The sequence below is a fragment of the Peromyscus leucopus genome, chromosome 13, assembly GCF_004664715.2.
Source record: "Peromyscus leucopus breed LL Stock chromosome 13, UCI_PerLeu_2.1, whole genome shotgun sequence".
Classification (NCBI taxonomy): Eukaryota; Metazoa; Chordata; class Mammalia; order Rodentia; family Cricetidae; genus Peromyscus; species Peromyscus leucopus.
The window spans coordinates 47,545,139-47,562,574 of record NC_051074.1 but is presented as its reverse complement, the minus strand read 5'-3'; the positions used below and the strand labels follow the sequence as shown (position 1 = coordinate 47,562,574).

Sequence of the window (17,436 nt, the reverse complement as noted above, 5' to 3'; positions counted from 1 at the left end):
ATCTCAGGAGGCCAAAAAAGGATGTTAAATCTCCCGAAGTTGTTGTTACAGGCCATTGTGAGCCACCCCACATGAGTGCTGAGAACCAAACCTAGGTCTTTTCAAGAACAGATGCTCTGAACTGCTGAGCATCTCCCAGCCCCTCGGTGTGCGTGTATGTTTTAACTTAGTCCTCTTGAATTTCAATACTTCATTTTCTTGTACTTGTGAAATTCCTTGGGTTTTTTTCCAGGTCTGAAGATGGAGTGCAGGGAAGCACTCTGCTGACTGAGCTGTCTATAACTTCAGCCCCATCTACTGTAATTAAACTTTATCATGGCCCAGGGACTGCTACATAATGTGACTATTTCTCTAAACTTTTTAATAGTATCATCTGCAGATTACATTTGAATGCAAATGGCGATCTGTTTTCTTTTTAGAAGGAAGTAGTCTCTTCAGAAAAGAGCTTTAGATTAGAAACACAAGCTCCCTGCCTGTCCCTCCATGCACACATGGCTTTGTTTTCCACATAGCTAACTTTATGTCACACTTAAAGATGTCAGAAAACCTTAAAAATAATTTTGTGTGGGGGTATCTTTCAGAATAGTTTTTTTCAGCCGGTGCACACCTGTAATCTTAGCCCTCTTAAGGCTGAGGCAGAAAGATCCAAGAGTTCAAGGCCAACCTAAACTATACATAGTGAGGTACTATCTCTCAATAAATAATGTAAAAATAAAATAAAGTAAGTGATTCAAATTCCTGTTAGACTGGGAGTCCTGAATTGTGTTCATGTAAGACTGTGCTTGTTTCTCGGAGGAAGGAAACGGAGTTCTACGTATAGACGCTCGGGAATGCTGAGGTAGACGGCAGTATTGCTGGATGGGGGCTTGTAGAGTTCTGTTTTGTTACTGGTGTGTGCGCACAAGTGCGGGTGCCGGAGGGGGCCAGAAGAGAGCATCAGGTGCCCTGGAACTGGAGTGACAGGCAGCTGTGAGCCACCTCAGGTGGGTGCTAGGAGCCGAACACAGACCCTCCAAAGAACAGTATGCTAACTGCTGGACCAACTCTCCAGCCCAGTAGAGTGGAATATGTCAAGTGTGTATTCTGTAAAAGCCAAGGGGGTAGTGGGTGCACTGTGATTCACCACTAAACCCCCTTTTCAAAGAGGAGAGTACTGGCTGGCAAGGTTTGGGAAATGTTGCCATACTATTTCTCTGCCTGGATCTTGTTCCAGTTCTGACAAGAATGGTTAAGTGACTTTGAGATGAGCATTACTTAGGAATGTCATAGTTTTTGTTTTTCCCTTTCTCATTATAACTTCCTTATCCCATGTGATGGCAAAGTGTTCATTGTGGTTAGTTGAGAGTCTGTCTTGTGCTGGACAATGTAGCACATGCCTTTAATACCAGCACTTGGGAGGCAGAGGCAGAAGCAGAGGCAGGCAGATGTCTGTGAAATCAAGGATAGCCTGGTCTACAGAGTGAGTTCCAGGATATCGAGGGCTACACAGAGAAACCCTGTCTCGGAAAAACAAAAACAAAATAAATAAAAGAAAAAGAAAGCCTGTCTTGTGTCCTTAGTTAAATAGAAGATTATCTCATCTTGCTCTCAAAGTAGACTTCAGCAAGAAATGAGTGATTGCAATCTTGGAAATTGAAGCTAAAAGTTAAAAATCAGTTTGTATTCATGGAGGTTATGTGGATTAGGCCTTTGAATTTTTGTGTAGCCCTAAATCTGCATGATGGATTGCTCCCACATAAACAGCGAACTAAACAAGTTCTCTTATCTATTGAAGTTAGAACTAAGTGGTTACAGAATGTTTATTAAAACCAGTTGTCTTTGCAGTAGCATATTTGATATATTGAGCATGTATGTTAGATAAGTAGGGGTGAAGGGCATGTATATGATTCTATTAAAGTGTCATAAGATTACTTAGGTATACATTTAAAGAGTTGAAGCCATAGCTGTTAAATTCTACCTGAATGAAGAGATGCTGCAGTTTTCAAGTAGAATTTTTGTTGTTGCCTTTATTTTCCTCATGTTCCTGTCTAAAAACCCTTCTCTAAAAGTTAGAAGTGTTAATCACGCCTGTGTTTCTCCTGAAACAATCATATCTTTCTCTTTCCTTCTGTAGATTTAGCTTTGGAATCAAACCCTTCTGACCACCCCAGGGCAAGCACAATTTTCCTCAGCAAATCTCAGACGGATGGTAAGAAACTTTTTTTCCCACTGAGGAAAGCCTGAAAACCACTTATATTCAGTATGATACATTACTGAAAATATTTCATGGAATTTGTATATTGACTTAAACTTCTCATCTACTTATCTTTGATATGTGATGATATGTTTGCTTTAATATTACTCTTTTAGGGAGAGCATGTAGATTTTGTATACACATCCCCACCTTGTTGGCTGATTTGGAAGTGACATGGATTTACAGCTGTCTGCCTCTTTCCTTTTCCTTAATCCAGTAGTGTGTTTTAAAGATGAATGATAGAATTTAGGGTTCTGTTAGATTTTTAGGTGAACCACCAAAACAAGTGTGTTGTATATGGTCATTTTGACCTTACTTCATATAGTGCTGCCCACCCAGTAAGCCTGTGTCACACCCAGATTTATGTGACTCAAAATTTTCAGGCTTTAAAAAAAAAAAGAAAGAAAAGAAAATTTTCATGCTATTTAAAACCTCTTCATTTTGTTGCAACAAAACTCAGAGCAAACATACCCTAATATTTCCTAGGTTTGCTAGTATGTGAATTTTCGGTTGAGAGTCTGAACTATGGAATTTTTCTGTACTGTTTTATGTATTGTTTGGTTAACGTCTTTCCCATTTTTTTCTAAAAAAGTTAAGTAACTTTCTGTTGATTATAACAGTGTGAATATAAGAAGTGAGGATTCTACAGTAATACTGGGAATAATGCAATAATGCAGTCCAGTTTTAAAAAGGGGAGTGGTGGTACTTCTAGCCTGCATTTTCATAGTTTGTGTCTATTTTGCCCATCTTGAGCTATGCCCCCCCCCCCAAGCTGAGGACCTAACCCCCAGGGCCTTGCGCTTGCTAGGCCAAGTGCTCTACCACTGAGCTAAATCCCCAACCCCTTGTCTTGAGCTATTGATTCTGGTTAGTACTGCTGTATCTCTTTATGTGCTGTGGGCTTTTCTTATATAAAGGGTGAGGAAGCAATAAGAAAAGTTATCTTAGCCGAGAGGTGGCAGTGCACACCTTTAATCCCAGCACTCTTAAGGCGGAGACAGGTGGATCTCTGTGAGTTCGAGGACAGCCTGGTCTACAGAGCCAGTTCCAGGACAGCCAGGGCAACACAGAGAAACACTGAAAAAACAAAAGAAAAAGAAAAGCTATCTGTGCCCCTCTCTTATTAGTGGGAAGGAATATGTGTCTAGAGTGCAGTCTAGTGCTCACAGAGGAGACAGGGTGGGGAAATAGTGTGGCCAAGTCTCTTTCTGGAATTTATATGCTGTAGAGGTCGTGTTCAGTTAGGTTAGCACATGCATTGAAATGCTCATTAAGCTAGGCTTAGTATGTGGATATATAACATAATTTTTATTAGCCGAATCTCTCACCTGCCCTCATTTATTTTGTCATTTCTTTTGTATATGAAAATTCTTGTTTGTGCCTACTACATTATATGATAGCTAAAAAAGGAAAATTTAGGTTTTAGATTTACTTCATGGAGTTTATTTTGGCAATTTTGTTTCGTTAGAAACTATTTTTTAAAGTAGAACTGAATTTTATCTTACTTTGCATGTTGGTAACCCATCAGAGAAGTAGCAACTACTTTTATTTTTCTGTGGCATTTGTATCAGAATTGATCAGTTAATTTTTTTTATTCTTAGTGCGTGAAAAGAGGAAGAGCAACCATTTAAACCATGTAAGTAAATAGTTGGAAACTTAAGAAATTCGTAGTTTGAATTAAAAGTATGTTTGCAGTAACGTCTAGAAAATATAGTGGGAATGCAGTGCTGTTAGTGTAGACTGTTTTTGCACATTTTCCAAAATTCTTTTCTCAAATAATAAATTTACTTATGGAAGTCTGACATAATACTATTTTTTAAAACAGGATTCTGACATTTTTATTTACTTATAGTTATATAACATGGTTATAACATAGAGACATGCTTGGATTTTTTTCCTTTTTTATTCTGATTTCTCTTAAGATTTGCTTATTATTTATGTGTATGTGTATGTGCCTGCAAGAGTTTATGTGTATTTATGGGTCCAGGTGCCTTCAGAGGCTGGAAGAGGGAATCAGATCCTGGAACTGGAGTTAAAGGGAGTTGTGAGCCGCCTGAGGTGAGTGCTGGGAACTGAACTGAGTCTGGACAGGAGCAGTTAAGAGCGCACTGAACCATCTCTCCAGTGCCTTAGTCTAATTTGTAATTGAAGTAACAAACCATTCATTTTGGTACTGTCTGCTGATTTCCCATCATAATAGGTGGAAGTTGTTCTCCATTGTGACCATTATTTCTCTCTTGAATTTCCTCAACACACATACTATTTTTGTGAAATCATAAGTCAGTATTTTTGTTATGACTGTGCACATCGTTAACTGCTGGGTCATATTACTCCTCTTTCCACACCTTAATTCTTTCTCTGTAGTTTTGAATCTGGATTCTCTAGGCCCTCTAGGTGACTCCCTTTTCCTAGCTCACATTAGCTTACACAGCCAAATACAGTGTGCAGCCTTGGCTGGTCTCTTGGCTTCCCGGTCTTGCTTTTGGTGTAGAGTTCATTTCCAGACCATTTGCACTTGCCTGTTTCTTAGCAGACATCCTTTTTACCCCAAACATTGTCACATTTGTCACATGCCTGTCAAAATTACTCCCATCTACTAGAGTACATGCATTCTGGTTTTCTCCTGCAGGCCCTGCACAGCCTTTGCTGTCCTAGTGCAGTGAGGCTGGATTTGGCTTGGGCCTCTTCCTTATTTTTCCTGGGATATGGCTTTGAAGTTACGGGGGTCTCACATGACTGCTCTCTTGTGTTGGTTCCTCCATGGCCTCGATTCTCTGTTTCTCTGTCTTCTTACACTGTACTGGACCCCTTCTCTTGGGAAGGGACACAGTATTTGTAGTGACCTGGCCTGGAGAATTCCTCCTATACATGGAGTTCTAGGTTGGAACTAATTTCCATAGTCCTTAGGATACTTTTCTGTGACAGTCTCAAGTACATAGTGGTTTTGTTTATTTTATTTTATTTTATGGTCCTGGGGATTGAACTCAGCTCTTCACACATGCTAGGCAGGTGTCCCTGGGCTGTATCCCCAAGGTATAGTGCTGCCATTAAAAATTTGTTACCTTAGCTGGGCGGTGGTGGCGCACGCCTTTAATCCCAGCACTCGGGAGGCAGAGCCAGGTGGATCTCTGTGAGTTCGAGGCCAGCCTGGGCTACCAAGTGAGTTCCAGGAAAGGCGCAAAGCTACACAGAGAAACCCTGTCTCGAAAAACCAAAAAAAAAAAAAAAAAAAAAAATTGTTACCTTGGAAGCTTACAGTGTGTAACACATTTCACACAGTATACCCCTTTGCCAAACATCTTTATTTGTGAATGTTCATTGCAATGAGTCTTTGGTCTGGTTCGAACCCTCTGACTTCTGCTGCACTAGCAATGCTGGGCCCTCACTGGGACTCCTCTTGGATGTCCTGCCATTGTCCTGTATCATGGAGATTCTGCAGCTTTGGGTCTGCAGGACCAGCCCTTCATACACTCCTGCAGATCCAAGGCAAGATTTTTTCTTTTGTTTTGGAAGTGAAGTTTCCAGGGCGGAGGGCAGATGCGGAGGGACAGCGAAATGAATGGATTTGGGGTATATGATATGAAATTCACAAGGAATCGATAAAAAAGTTTTTAAAAATCTATTGCTGTTGTATGATATAGAGACATTCCCCTTTCTGGAGGCTTTAAGTACTTACTGTCCAGGATTCTGAAATGTTATGATATGATTTGTTATGGACCTTTTAATTTTATTCAGAGCCAGTAGGTCTGCAAACAGTTTCTTCTGAGTTTTTTTTTTTTTTTTTTTTCTTGTGTTTCTTGTGCTACCTTTTTTTTATATTTTTGTTACTCAGATGCTGGACCTCTAGGCTAGAGTTTCAGTACACCTGTCTACCTTCTCTCTCTCCCTCACTTTCTAGTCTGTCTTTTTGTTCTTGGTGAGTCCTTTGCTTTGTGTTTCAACCCTTCCCAGGTTTTCCCTGAGTCCTCATTTGCTACTGAAGTTTTAGCATTCCTATTAATTCCCGTTTCCTCATCTTCACCTGCCTTGCTGGAGGCCTCCCTCCACTGTGTGGCTGGCTCTTGGCCTTCTGTGACTGGAAGTAACATATACTCTTAACTGAAGGGTCGCATTGCAAGGATTTGGAGGCCAAGCTACCTTGGGGGGCCCCAGTATCTCTTTCTGGGGCCCCAATCTACAGGGCAGTTGAGTTTCTTCAGAGAAGGCTGTCTCAAATTTCTTCCTGGGAATTACAAGTTTGCTTGCTTTCTAAAAACTGGCAGCGTGAGGCAGTTCTGCTCCTCCTCAGTGCACTCTTCTGCCCTTGCATCTCCAAGACTGGTCTCTCTAAACTGTCAGCGTCAGCCGCTCTACAGAGAAGTCTATGTAAGATGGGACCAGGCGGACCAGCTGACTTTGGCTTCTGGTTCATGTTTTAGCTCACCTCCCAACGCGCTGTGACTCTGGGTTCTGAGTCTGCTCATACTCCTGTACCATTAGGTCTCCATAGGCACCACTGTTGTGCTGCCATGCCATCTCTTTTGGTGTTTGAGACCAAACTTGGAAATCAGATGTAGGTTCACTGGTCCAGTGGGCTATCCTGATCCTTCTGTCTCCGTCTCTGGAGTGTTGGGGTTGTAGGCATGCACCACCACACCATAGTTTAATTTTTTATCTTCTAAAGTATTAAAAATCCTCTGTCAGTCTTGTTTCCTGCATCTTGATAGAAACTTTTATTCCTTTAATTCAAGTGAAATGTCAAAGAAGTAAGTTTGTGGTCATTCCATGGTGTTTAAATGAATTTAGCATCCATGTTTGGAGGCTGGGAAGACGGCTCAATGGTTAAGAGGGCTTCCTGCTCTTCCAGAGGACCCGAGTTTGGTTTTCTGCACCAACATGGTGGCTCACAACAACCCACAGCTTCAGTTCTGGAGGCTCTAAGGGTCTCTTGTGACCTCTGCAGGCACCAAGTATGCACATGGTACGCATGCATGCATGTGCTGACCGAAAAACAAACATGGTATTCTTTGTCTCTATTTTAGGAACCACCTGTTAGTAGTGGGCTTTGCTGCCTTTTTTAAAACATTTGTAGGCTTAGGTTTATTAGTATAGTTTATGGAGGTTACAAGCCAGCAAAGGTAAGGTTAAGCACAGCTGGAAGTTACTAAGTTTTTAAACAACATCAGGAGAAAGTTCCCTTTGGCAGCCGTGTTGGAGGCCTTGCTCAGAGATTCACTTCTGCCCTTGTCCAGTTTCCAGACGGACACGTTGGAGTAGCTGGACACAAGTGCTGTGTATTGGTTAGTGGCGAGATTGTGTGTTAAGTTTTCTCCCTGGACACCGGGAGTGTGTCCTGAAGGGGGCAGCAGTGGTGAGTAGATGTGGCTGCTGTTGGGAGCTGACTAGATGAATAGACTCTGTGAACTGACAGGAGCAGTGTTTGGTGTTGCTAGCCAGTGAGTCACTGATTGGCTAAATGAACACTTAGGGGCTAGAAGACTGTACCTATTAAATCTTTTACTATTTCCAAAGACAAGCCAGTATACACGCACAATTAGAAACCATGTATATGGAGGAAAATGGGAGGAAGTGTCACCAGAAGGTTTATATTTTATTTCCACTTCATTTTAATTCCCGTCTAAGTTTCTTTGTCAAAATTGATTTTGTTACCATGTATAAGCTCTATTATTCCTTAATACAAGTTGCACTTCCTTAATTTGAAATCCATGATGTTCCAGAATCTGAAATCTGAAACGTTTTGAGTGCCAACCTAATACCTTAAGTGGAAAATTCCAAAGCTGACCCCACGTGATGAAGTAGCAGGCAAAAACTGACAGAATTACCTTTAGACTGTTTGTGTAAGTGAGGAACACAGACAAAAGTGTCTGTGCTGAGACGTGGGTCCTATCCCCAGGAGATAAATGTATGTATGTGTGTATATGAATATTCTAAAGCCCACTGTCTTGGTTAGGGTTTCTATGGCTGTGATGAAATACCATGAGTAAAAGCAGCTTGGGTAGGAAAGGGTTTGTTTTGCTTATTCTTTCCCATCACAGTCCATCATCATGGAGGGAAGTCAGAGCAGGAATTGGCGGGAGGGGGAGGGCAGGAACTACTGCAGGAGACCATGAAGAAGTGCTACTTACTGCCTAGCTCTCCATGGCTTGCTTAGCCTGCTTTCTTACAGCACCCAGAGGTGACACCACCCATGGTGAGCCAGACCCGCCCTCATCCATCATCAGTCAAGAAAATGACTATAGTCATTGCCCATAGGCCAGTCTAAAGGCAGCATTTTTTCAGTTGAGGTTTCCTCTTCCAAAACGACTCTAGCTTGTGTCAAGTTCACAAAACACTAGCCAGCACTCCTACAGTATTTTCTATCCCAAGATATTTTGATTTGAGATCCTCAGCCTGTAATAGTGACCCTAAAAGGTATCTTCTACCAGAATAAAAGCATTTCAATGAAACTCAGTTTCATTTTTCATGTTGTATTTGTCTTTTGGGCATATAAAAGTATATAGTTTAACATCCAGATAATGAAAAGTACTCATGTTAACTGAGTAGCTTAAGAAACATCACAGCTTTAGATATAATTAGAACACTTATAGTTTAAAAAAATTAACCTTTCAAATAGTACTTTTGAAAAAACATAACATCTGGGGTATTTTGATAGGGAGCAAATGACTTCGGTGTGAAACACATAGAACCTGTTTTATCTACCACGTAGGTATTTCTGATTGTGAGCATCTAGCAGTTTTTACATGCTCTGCCCTTTCAACTTGTCTTCTGCCTACCCCATTTTTCATGTGTTTATGAGAAAGTACTGATGGGCAAAGCGATAGTATGATAGAAATCATTAATGATAGGAGGAAAGGAAGGCGCATCTGAATTAGTGGTTTTGTGTTTCTTAAGAATGCTGTTATTGGTATTTTGTTTTAAAGAATGTTGCTGTTGATTTTTATTCAGTGACGCTATTTGACCATGGACCACATGGGTCTTAATACTTTAGGCTGTTTCATTGTCTGATATTGCTGTATTCTTGCAGTCTTTGCCAATGAATGGATACTTCTAAAGTGTTTTAAAGATAGTTGAGAGGGCTCAAAAAGTTAATGTCTTCTTTCCAGTGACACTGTAGAAAGTTCGTCACTAGTTTATATCTGTAGTAAGATTCATCTCCCAATTTATAGTTAATTTTTCAGTTCTAGAGTTGAACCCAGGGCCAGCATACTAGTCAAGTGCTCTACCAATGAGCTACATCTCCAGCCTTAAAATTCTTAACTAATAATTCTTCAAATATTTGAACTCCATAAGCTGTTAAGATTGTGTGCTCAGCATTTGGTGGTAGGGGTGTTTCGAGTCCTTTTCTGGAGAAGCTTAGATTTGTCTGAGGGAGATATCCTGCAGGCAGTTTAGGAGTACCCAAAGAGAAACCTTCTGTGGTGTGGTTGTTGGCAGAGATGTGCTGTGAAGTAGATGGGGTTCAAGGACAAAGAGGGAGAAAAAGGTATCCACTGCAGGGAGCAGCCGGAAGGTGTTGCCATGTGTGCTAAATAACTAGGGGAAACAACACTTGAGGATTTCATTTCAGGAACATAATGGCACTGCACTTGCACATGAAATGAAAGTTAATGTCCCAAAGCTGCCTTTGCCTTCTGTTTTCAGATGAGAGGAAATGTTAGCGCTTAAGGGAAGGGACCCAGAGAAACCGGCCTGTGGCAGGCCAGCAGCCAGCCACACCAACTCTGACTTGAGAACACTGTGAGCCCACAAGATACTTTGGTGTGTGCCTTGTGTTTACTGTACGAAGACGCTCTTGTGCCAGTATTCAAGGCATTGTGTTTTATTAAAGTATTGTGTAGAAGTAGAAAGCTGCTTTTGTTTAAGAGAGAATACTGAAACCTTACTTAAAACTTTTTATAACGTTTATAAAGGAAATTGATAATAGAAACTTGCCAGGTTTGATGTATAGGTACCATACCAAGAGCTGCATTTTATAGCCCACTCCTCCAACATGATCTGTGGACATTCAAAGCTTCCAGTGGGTTCCCTGCAGAGCCACACATGCTGTTAGACTGAGGCAGTTCATAGACTGTACAAATACCTTAATGCTTTATCATTTGACATTTTAACCAAGGGAAAAGAACACATTTTATAGGTTTAACTTACTGTGACATTCTCTTCTATTTCCCTTCCCCTTCAGGTATCTCCAGGGCAGCTTACTAAAAAGTATAGCTCATGCTCAACAATATTTCTAGATGACAGCACAGTCAGCCAGCCTAACCTTAGAACCACAATAAAATGGTGAGTACACTAGGCTGCCGAGCGAGCGAGCGAGCGAGCGAGCGCTGAGCCACAGAGCCTCTGCTAGAAGCATCCCAGCCAGTTTGGTCATCTCAAGTCATTTGATTATCCTGTTAAGCACCCACTTCAAGACATTGGGGTCAATTAGATACTGAGTTTTAAGGGACTAAATGTAAATTTTCAATTTCCATTTTATCTTAAACTCCATGGTGGAAAGGAGAGCCAGTTAGCAAATAAGAAATTCCAGGAAAAGTGTGCCTCTATTGGGTGCATTTATACTGTGAAAGTACTGTTGAATATAATAGATGTTTCTAGATCAATTAGTTTTCTACCAGTTACAGGCCTAAGACAATGCTTACTGCTTTGTAAACTACTCTTTGAATGAACAGTTTGTCCTCTACTGGCACCATAGTACACGAGCAGCCTCGTACATAAATTATAGTTGAAAATAACGTTTGAAATACCCTAAGATGAGCTCAGGTCTATAACAGTGACGACAAAAAAAAAAAAAAAGCTTCCCCACTACATTGGCGTTGTCCAATAAGTGTTCCTTTTTTGTTTGTAAAGTTTTTTTTTTTTTTGTTTTTTTAAACGTAGTTTGGGAAATGCTTGTTTGAAGTGTTAATACCTTTATTCCTAATTTTACTCCTTAGTCTAAATAGTAATCAGCTTATACATTAATTTTGTTTCTAATAGCTTTTTAATTTTTTTTGGCCAAGTATCAGTAATTTCCTCATTTAAAAACTAAGTTCTCATTCATCATAATATATCTTTCTTCTCATACTTACAACAGCAGTTGAGATTAAATTGTGTTTTAGCAAAAACTTCACGCCAGTTCTCACAGGCCTGAGTGTGTCATCTGTCAGGTGATCACCGAGTGCTGGTATTTAGAACAGCCTCAGTCGATGAGAAAAAAGATCACTGAAGTTTCTTTAGAGCCCTCAGATCATTTTGAACTCAAATGATTCTGATTTTTCTATATATAATTCAGTACATATTTTCAAAGAGTAACCTTGGTCAAACAAATAGGTTTCATGCCCCTCCCCCAACCCAGTGTAACCTAATTTTTAGGAATCCACTTTTGAAAGGATAGTTTGAATTTGCCTTCTTTAATTAAATTTTAAAAATAAATACATTTACTTGGTGAAATAAACATTTACCAAGAAAATTAGCGTAAATTGACTTTTAGGAAAGGTTTTGAAAAATGTTTATCATAGGCAATAATGCATGACTTTCAAGGAGATAAGAAGCCATTTTGACTCATACAACTTTTTCCAGTATACATGCCTGCAAGTGAACACGGCAACTCATATCTGTAATCCCAGCAGCTGGGAGGCTGAGGTGGTAGGATCCAGGAGTTCCAGATCATCCTCAGCTACATAGCAAGTTAAGGGCCAACCTCAGCTACGTGAGACCTTGTCTCTAAGAAAAGAAAAATACATGTCTGTGAGCACATGCATTTTTCTCATTTTTGCCTTTTTCCTCAATTCATTGATGCTGTCGGGCGTCTTTAAGAAAGGAGATGCATGTGAGGCATTGATTACGTTGTCAAAAAGCGTCCGGGCAAGTCCTTTGATCTTAGCCATAGCCCCTTGCCAAACTTTGTGGCACACTGGACTCACTCTGGAACTTCAGAAATAACCTTTGAGACCCAAGTCTTGCCCAGTGCCAATTGCTCAGACTGCGGTGTAGGCAGTGTGGGAACCACTACTTAATGAGAAGACAGAACTGCGCTTGCCTATGTGCTGGGGCCTTAGCTGCGTCAGTTCTAAACGTGGGTTCCCTCCCTTTTCCGTAAATGTGGTTGTTGTATGAACTGTCACGAAAATCTTAGTGGTCCTTTTCAGAACCAGTTTTTTTGTGTGTGATTTTAAAATCAGTCTGAGGGTAAAACTGAAGCACTGTAGAAGTATCCATCTTTGATGCCAATAATGTTACAAAATCCAAATTTTTAAATTTAAAATATGTACAACTACTTCTAAAATTCAGATTTGCCTTCCCTCAAATATTTGAGTTTCATTTTAGCTGTCAGGGCAGACGACAAAAGAGCAGTTCGTTCCCTAGTCACGTCACTGGCGGTGAACTCAGGAGTCAGGTCGTGTCGAAAGGGTTGTGGCTGCTCCGGCCGCTTCACTTGACTGATTTGGAAATCCTGCCGTCGACGCTGCTGCGCTGTGCTGTGCGGTCAGCCCTGCTCGCTTCAGGAGAGCAGAACTGTCAGCAGAACTCAGTTTCCTTAGTAATCCCACCGAAGCGATTTTAAATGCTTCTCTTCAGTGTGCAGAACTTCTCATTGCTTGCATACGTCATTTTCAATCCTAAGCAGAAATCCCTACTGTTTGCAATGTAAACATATGTACAATACTACCACCTGCGCAGGACAGAAGGTTCTGTAGGGAGGAGGGCAAATGGCAGGAGTGATGTGTAAGCATCTGCACGTATCAGAATCAGCAGACGCATGCCCGTTGTCCAGGTGTGGAAGGATTCAGAGTGCTAGGAAGTGTCCTTTATGGTACTGGTCCAACTGAGGTCTCAGGGCTTCTGGGAAGGTCAACCCTGCTTAAAAATGATAAAATGAATTGCTTCAAATAATTTTTTTTCCTTCCACAGTGTGACCTTAGCAATATATTACCACATAAAGAACAGGTGAGCTTCTTAAAACCTGCCTTACTATTCTAACAACCTCGCATAATACCAAATATAGTATTAAGATGTAACCGTAGACATCGGATGTTGTAAAGTGCTTTTATTACAATATTGAAATGAATCTTTTATTAGAGTTTCTTGTTCTTAAGACCCTTTAAAGGCTCTCTAGTTATTGAAGGCTCTAAAAAAATATGGCCTTATTAAATTGATACTTGCTGGTTTATATATATTAAAATTAAAAATATACATTGTAACCAGCACAGGATTTTTCAAGCTTGATTCTACTAATTTTTTTAATGTCTTGTTGTGGTATCTGCATGCATTGTAGGATGTTTAACAATGTTACAGTTATCCACTCTCATTGTGACAATCAAAAATCACACCATCTTGTTAACATATTTTTGAAAAATGACTTTTTCTGCATCAAAAAATTAAGAAAACATCTCATTTGCATTTTTACAAATCTCTTTAATGTATAACTTTGTAGAAAGACAAGTAGATTTTCATGTTTCTCTGTCTTCACTTTAAATTTGTTTTAAAGAAGCTAGAAAGGGACTGGAGAGATGGCTCAGAGGTTAAGAGCACTGGCTGCTTTTCCAGAGGACCTGCGTTCAATTCCCAGCACCCACATGGCAGCTCACAACTGTAACTCCAGTTCCAGGGAATCTGACACCTTCACACCAGTGCACATAAAATAAAGTTAAATATATTATTATTTTAAAAAAGAAGCTAGAAGTCAGTCCTCACTCATAAACACTTGAGGGGAAGTTATTTTTAAAGCTTTCAGACTTTTTGATACTCTGTAGTATTACACTAAAGCTCCATAAGGATGTCTTATTGTAATAGAATTTTATATTTCTCAGTGATCTTTTACATTATACTGATTGAGCTACATCTTGTATAGTAAATGAATCTTTAGTACATAGTTCTGTGATACATCCTGTCATCTGGAAAAATCATGATTCCCCTTTCTTTATAATGTTAAAAACTCATTTTTGTTTTCAGTGCTTAGCAAAAAGTGTGAGCGCTGGAAAGCTGTGTCAGGCTTACATCAGAAGGCACAAGTTCCCAATCTTGGCTTTTAAAAAGCTTGACAGCTTGAATTTTATCATGACAGATTATATTTTCCCCAAAGTGACAGGCCCACTACATTCAATTTTGAGAGTATTTGTAGTTACACATAAAAATGATACTCTGTAATAAGGAGCTGGTGGAGTTCACAGGTAAATCACAAGTGCTACATGTGATCATTCCATGTCCTCATTCAGAACATTAAAAAGAAGGGTCAGGATTAGTGATTAGTTGTCCTGTGTCATCAGAGGCCTGAAAGCTCAGCAGCAGTTTGAGAAACAGAATGGCGGTGGAGAAGGTCACGGGACAGTGCTGCAGAGAGAGCCGTGGTTTCTCTGGGAACGGAGTGTGCGCACATGCGCTTTACAGTTGAAGTGCACAGCGGGGCGAAGCGGGCAGTGCTTTAATAAGACGGACAGTTTGGGGCGCGGGCCTCTGCTAGGCGTGGGACTCTCCCTCCGGTCCACAACCGCAGAGAAGCAGTGCTGAAGTAAGGGTTCATTTGTTTGATGAGCCTTTCAGTAAAAAACTGATGTTTTAAAAGAAAAGGCCGTATGAATTTGAATCCATACTGTCTATAAGAAGCAAGTGCATGATTTAAAAAAACATAGTGCAAAGAACTAAAGAGAGGCAGAAACGTGTGAAATTTCAGTTTGGTTCATCTTCGTCCAAGTTCCCAGCTGACTGCTGATGTGGTTACCGGCACTGCCTGTGGAGGGTGTCCGGCTTCCCGGCCCCCCTCACGGGTGGAGATGCTGCGGTACTGAACAGAAAGAGGTTTGGGGACAAATCCGGGAATCGTAAACTGTTTGCATTGGTAAAGAAAGGCTGGGCTTCCCTTTCAGTCCCCCTACATCACAGTTGTTAACTTAGATACTAACAGCCTGTGTTACCTGTTAAACTTTATAGAGATGCAAATAGATCCCTGGACATTTTTGATGAGCGATCACATCCACTCACAGTAAGTGCCTGTTTGCTTTGTTTTTAAGTTGTATTTCCCTTTCCTAGAGCTGAGTTTATTCCATGCCTGCTTGTTTTGTGATTGATTACGAGGAGAAAGTTGCTTCTAGCTTGAGTATGGAGCATTGATTCATGGCTGTGATCGAGTAATAACAGCTTTGCTGCTGTGTCAGGTTCTGAGCTAAGGGAAGTAAATGGATTGTCTAAATAGTAGAAAATGCAGCTTTCAACAGATCATCTTCAGTAACATCAAACAGCATCAATAGTTGAAGGAAATCCAACAAATATGTAAAGTCTCTCAAGAATATTAGGGAACTTTAAATCAGTTAAAATGGCATAAGCCAGGTGTGGTTTGGGTATACCTGTAATCTCCATACCTTGAAGGCTGAAGCAGGATAGTGATTTGGAGTGTAGCCTGTGCAATATAAATAAGACCCTGACTTGAAAAACAATCAAACAATCAAAGAGAGAACCTATAAAAACTTAAGAAGCCACTTCCTCAAGCATATGTTGACCACTCTTGATACTTAAGAGGCATACATGGCTGGTGACTGTTGTGTGGTCAATTTAGTGTTAAGAGCCTATGGTTATAGGAAACTTAAACTTTGAAAAAAAAAAAAAAAACACTTTTTTTTTTTTTAAATTGGGGCAAGTATGACCCCTGTGATACTTTAGGATTAGTAAGGTTTCAGCATAAAAAGAATTGGGAGAGTCTATGGAAGAGTATAAAATTCCTGAGCTTCTGCTTGTGTGTCCCTTTAATAAGTGATGGGTGGGTGCTTAACAGTGGGTACATCTTCAATATGTGTTAGGTGATTTCATTATTCTGCCAACATCATAGAGTACTTAATCTAAGATGGCTACGGTATTATTTGTTGATATTTATGGAACTGATAATGTATACTTGGTCCATCAATGTCATTCATTCATGCCAATTGACTATAAGATCCCACACTTTATATTGAAAAAAAGCTGAAAGTCACTGGGCATGATGACACACACTTTCAATTCCAGAACTCAGGAGGAAGAGGCAGGTGGATATCTATAAATTCGAGGCCAGCCTGATTTACATAGTGTCTTCCAAGACAGCTAGGGCTACAAAGTGAACCCTGCCTCAAAACAAGCATACAAACAAAAAATAAAATAGAGTCAGGCTGTGGGGCGAATGCCTTTAATCCCAGCACTCGGGAGACAGAGGCAGGCGGATCTCTGTGAATTCGAGGCCAGCCTGGTCTACAGAGCGAGTTCCAGGAAAGGCGCAAAACTACACAGAGAAGCCCTGTCTCGAAAAAAACAAAGCAAAAATAAAAAATGAAATAATAAACTAAGTCATACCACCCAGGCCAAAAAGATGGCTCAGCAGGTAACAGCACTTGCTGCTAAGCGTGAGAACCCGTGTCTGCCCCCCAGTGTGGTGGAGGGAAAGGACCAACTCCTAACGTTGTCCTCTGACCTCATGTGTGCACCACACTGCATGCCCGTACATACATATACAAATGCACACAGAAAATGCTTAAACGGCAGCCATGGTACCCAGTTGAAATTATCTCGAACATGTAGCACAATGTGGACACTGCTATCTTAAGAATACTTGAAATTTTCCTTCAGTCAATATTTACATTGTTGTTTTGTTTTTTTCTCTTTCAGAGAGAGAAAGTTCCAGAGGAATACTTTAGGCATGACCCTGAACACAAATTTATTTACAGATTTGTTCGAACACTTTTTAGTGCTGCACAGCTGACAGCGGAATGTGCAATAGTGACGTTGGTAAGCTAGTCCTTTCTTAGCAAACTTTCTTAGGAAGTTTGTACCCAGATATGTCTAACCCCTGAAAGTATCATAAGAACTTTAGTAAGAGGAACCTTCCCAAGGAATGCAAAGACACAGATTTGAATTTAACAGTCATTATGGTTTAAAATGTTGCCATTGCTTTTATTATCACAAAACAATTACCATTAAAGGCAGTTAGAGAAAGTTCCCCTTCATACCTCATTGCACACACAGGGCATGATAATGGGGCTGGAATGGGAAGCAGTAACAGACCCAAGTGGTTCACGGAAACCAGTTCAGTGCAGTTTAAGGTACATGCCAGGCTGTGTCCCCAGATGCTTCTGCTGTGTGTTGTGATTGATCCCTGCCCAGTTTTCTTGTTCTTGGATGATGGCTGCCATTCCACCTCTGCTGATTACTTGTGTCTGCCTATGAAGCTGCCTGGGATTGTAGGACCAGTAGTTCTTAGAAAGGCT

The 17,436-nt window shown here is 40.5% G+C and overlaps 1 protein-coding gene across 2 annotated transcripts in view; it reads left to right on the top strand.

The window, feature by feature from the left end:
- Positions 1 to 17,436, top strand: part of Ccnyl1 (cyclin Y like 1) — a 36,097-nt gene that overhangs the window by 9,115 nt on the left and 9,546 nt on the right. The window contains exons 2-7 of one of the 2 annotated variants that reach the window (XM_028886699.2): positions 2,114 to 2,188; positions 3,835 to 3,869; positions 10,413 to 10,513; positions 13,124 to 13,159; positions 15,140 to 15,191; positions 16,838 to 16,957. In XM_028886699.2, coding sequence (XP_028742532.1) covers positions 2,114 to 2,188; positions 3,835 to 3,869; positions 10,413 to 10,513; positions 13,124 to 13,159; positions 15,140 to 15,191; positions 16,838 to 16,957 — 419 coding nt within the window. The remainder of the gene's footprint in view (positions 1 to 2,113; positions 2,189 to 3,834; positions 3,870 to 10,412; positions 10,514 to 13,123; positions 13,160 to 15,139; positions 15,192 to 16,837; positions 16,958 to 17,436) is intronic. The other variant, XM_028886700.2, reaches the window with a different exon arrangement.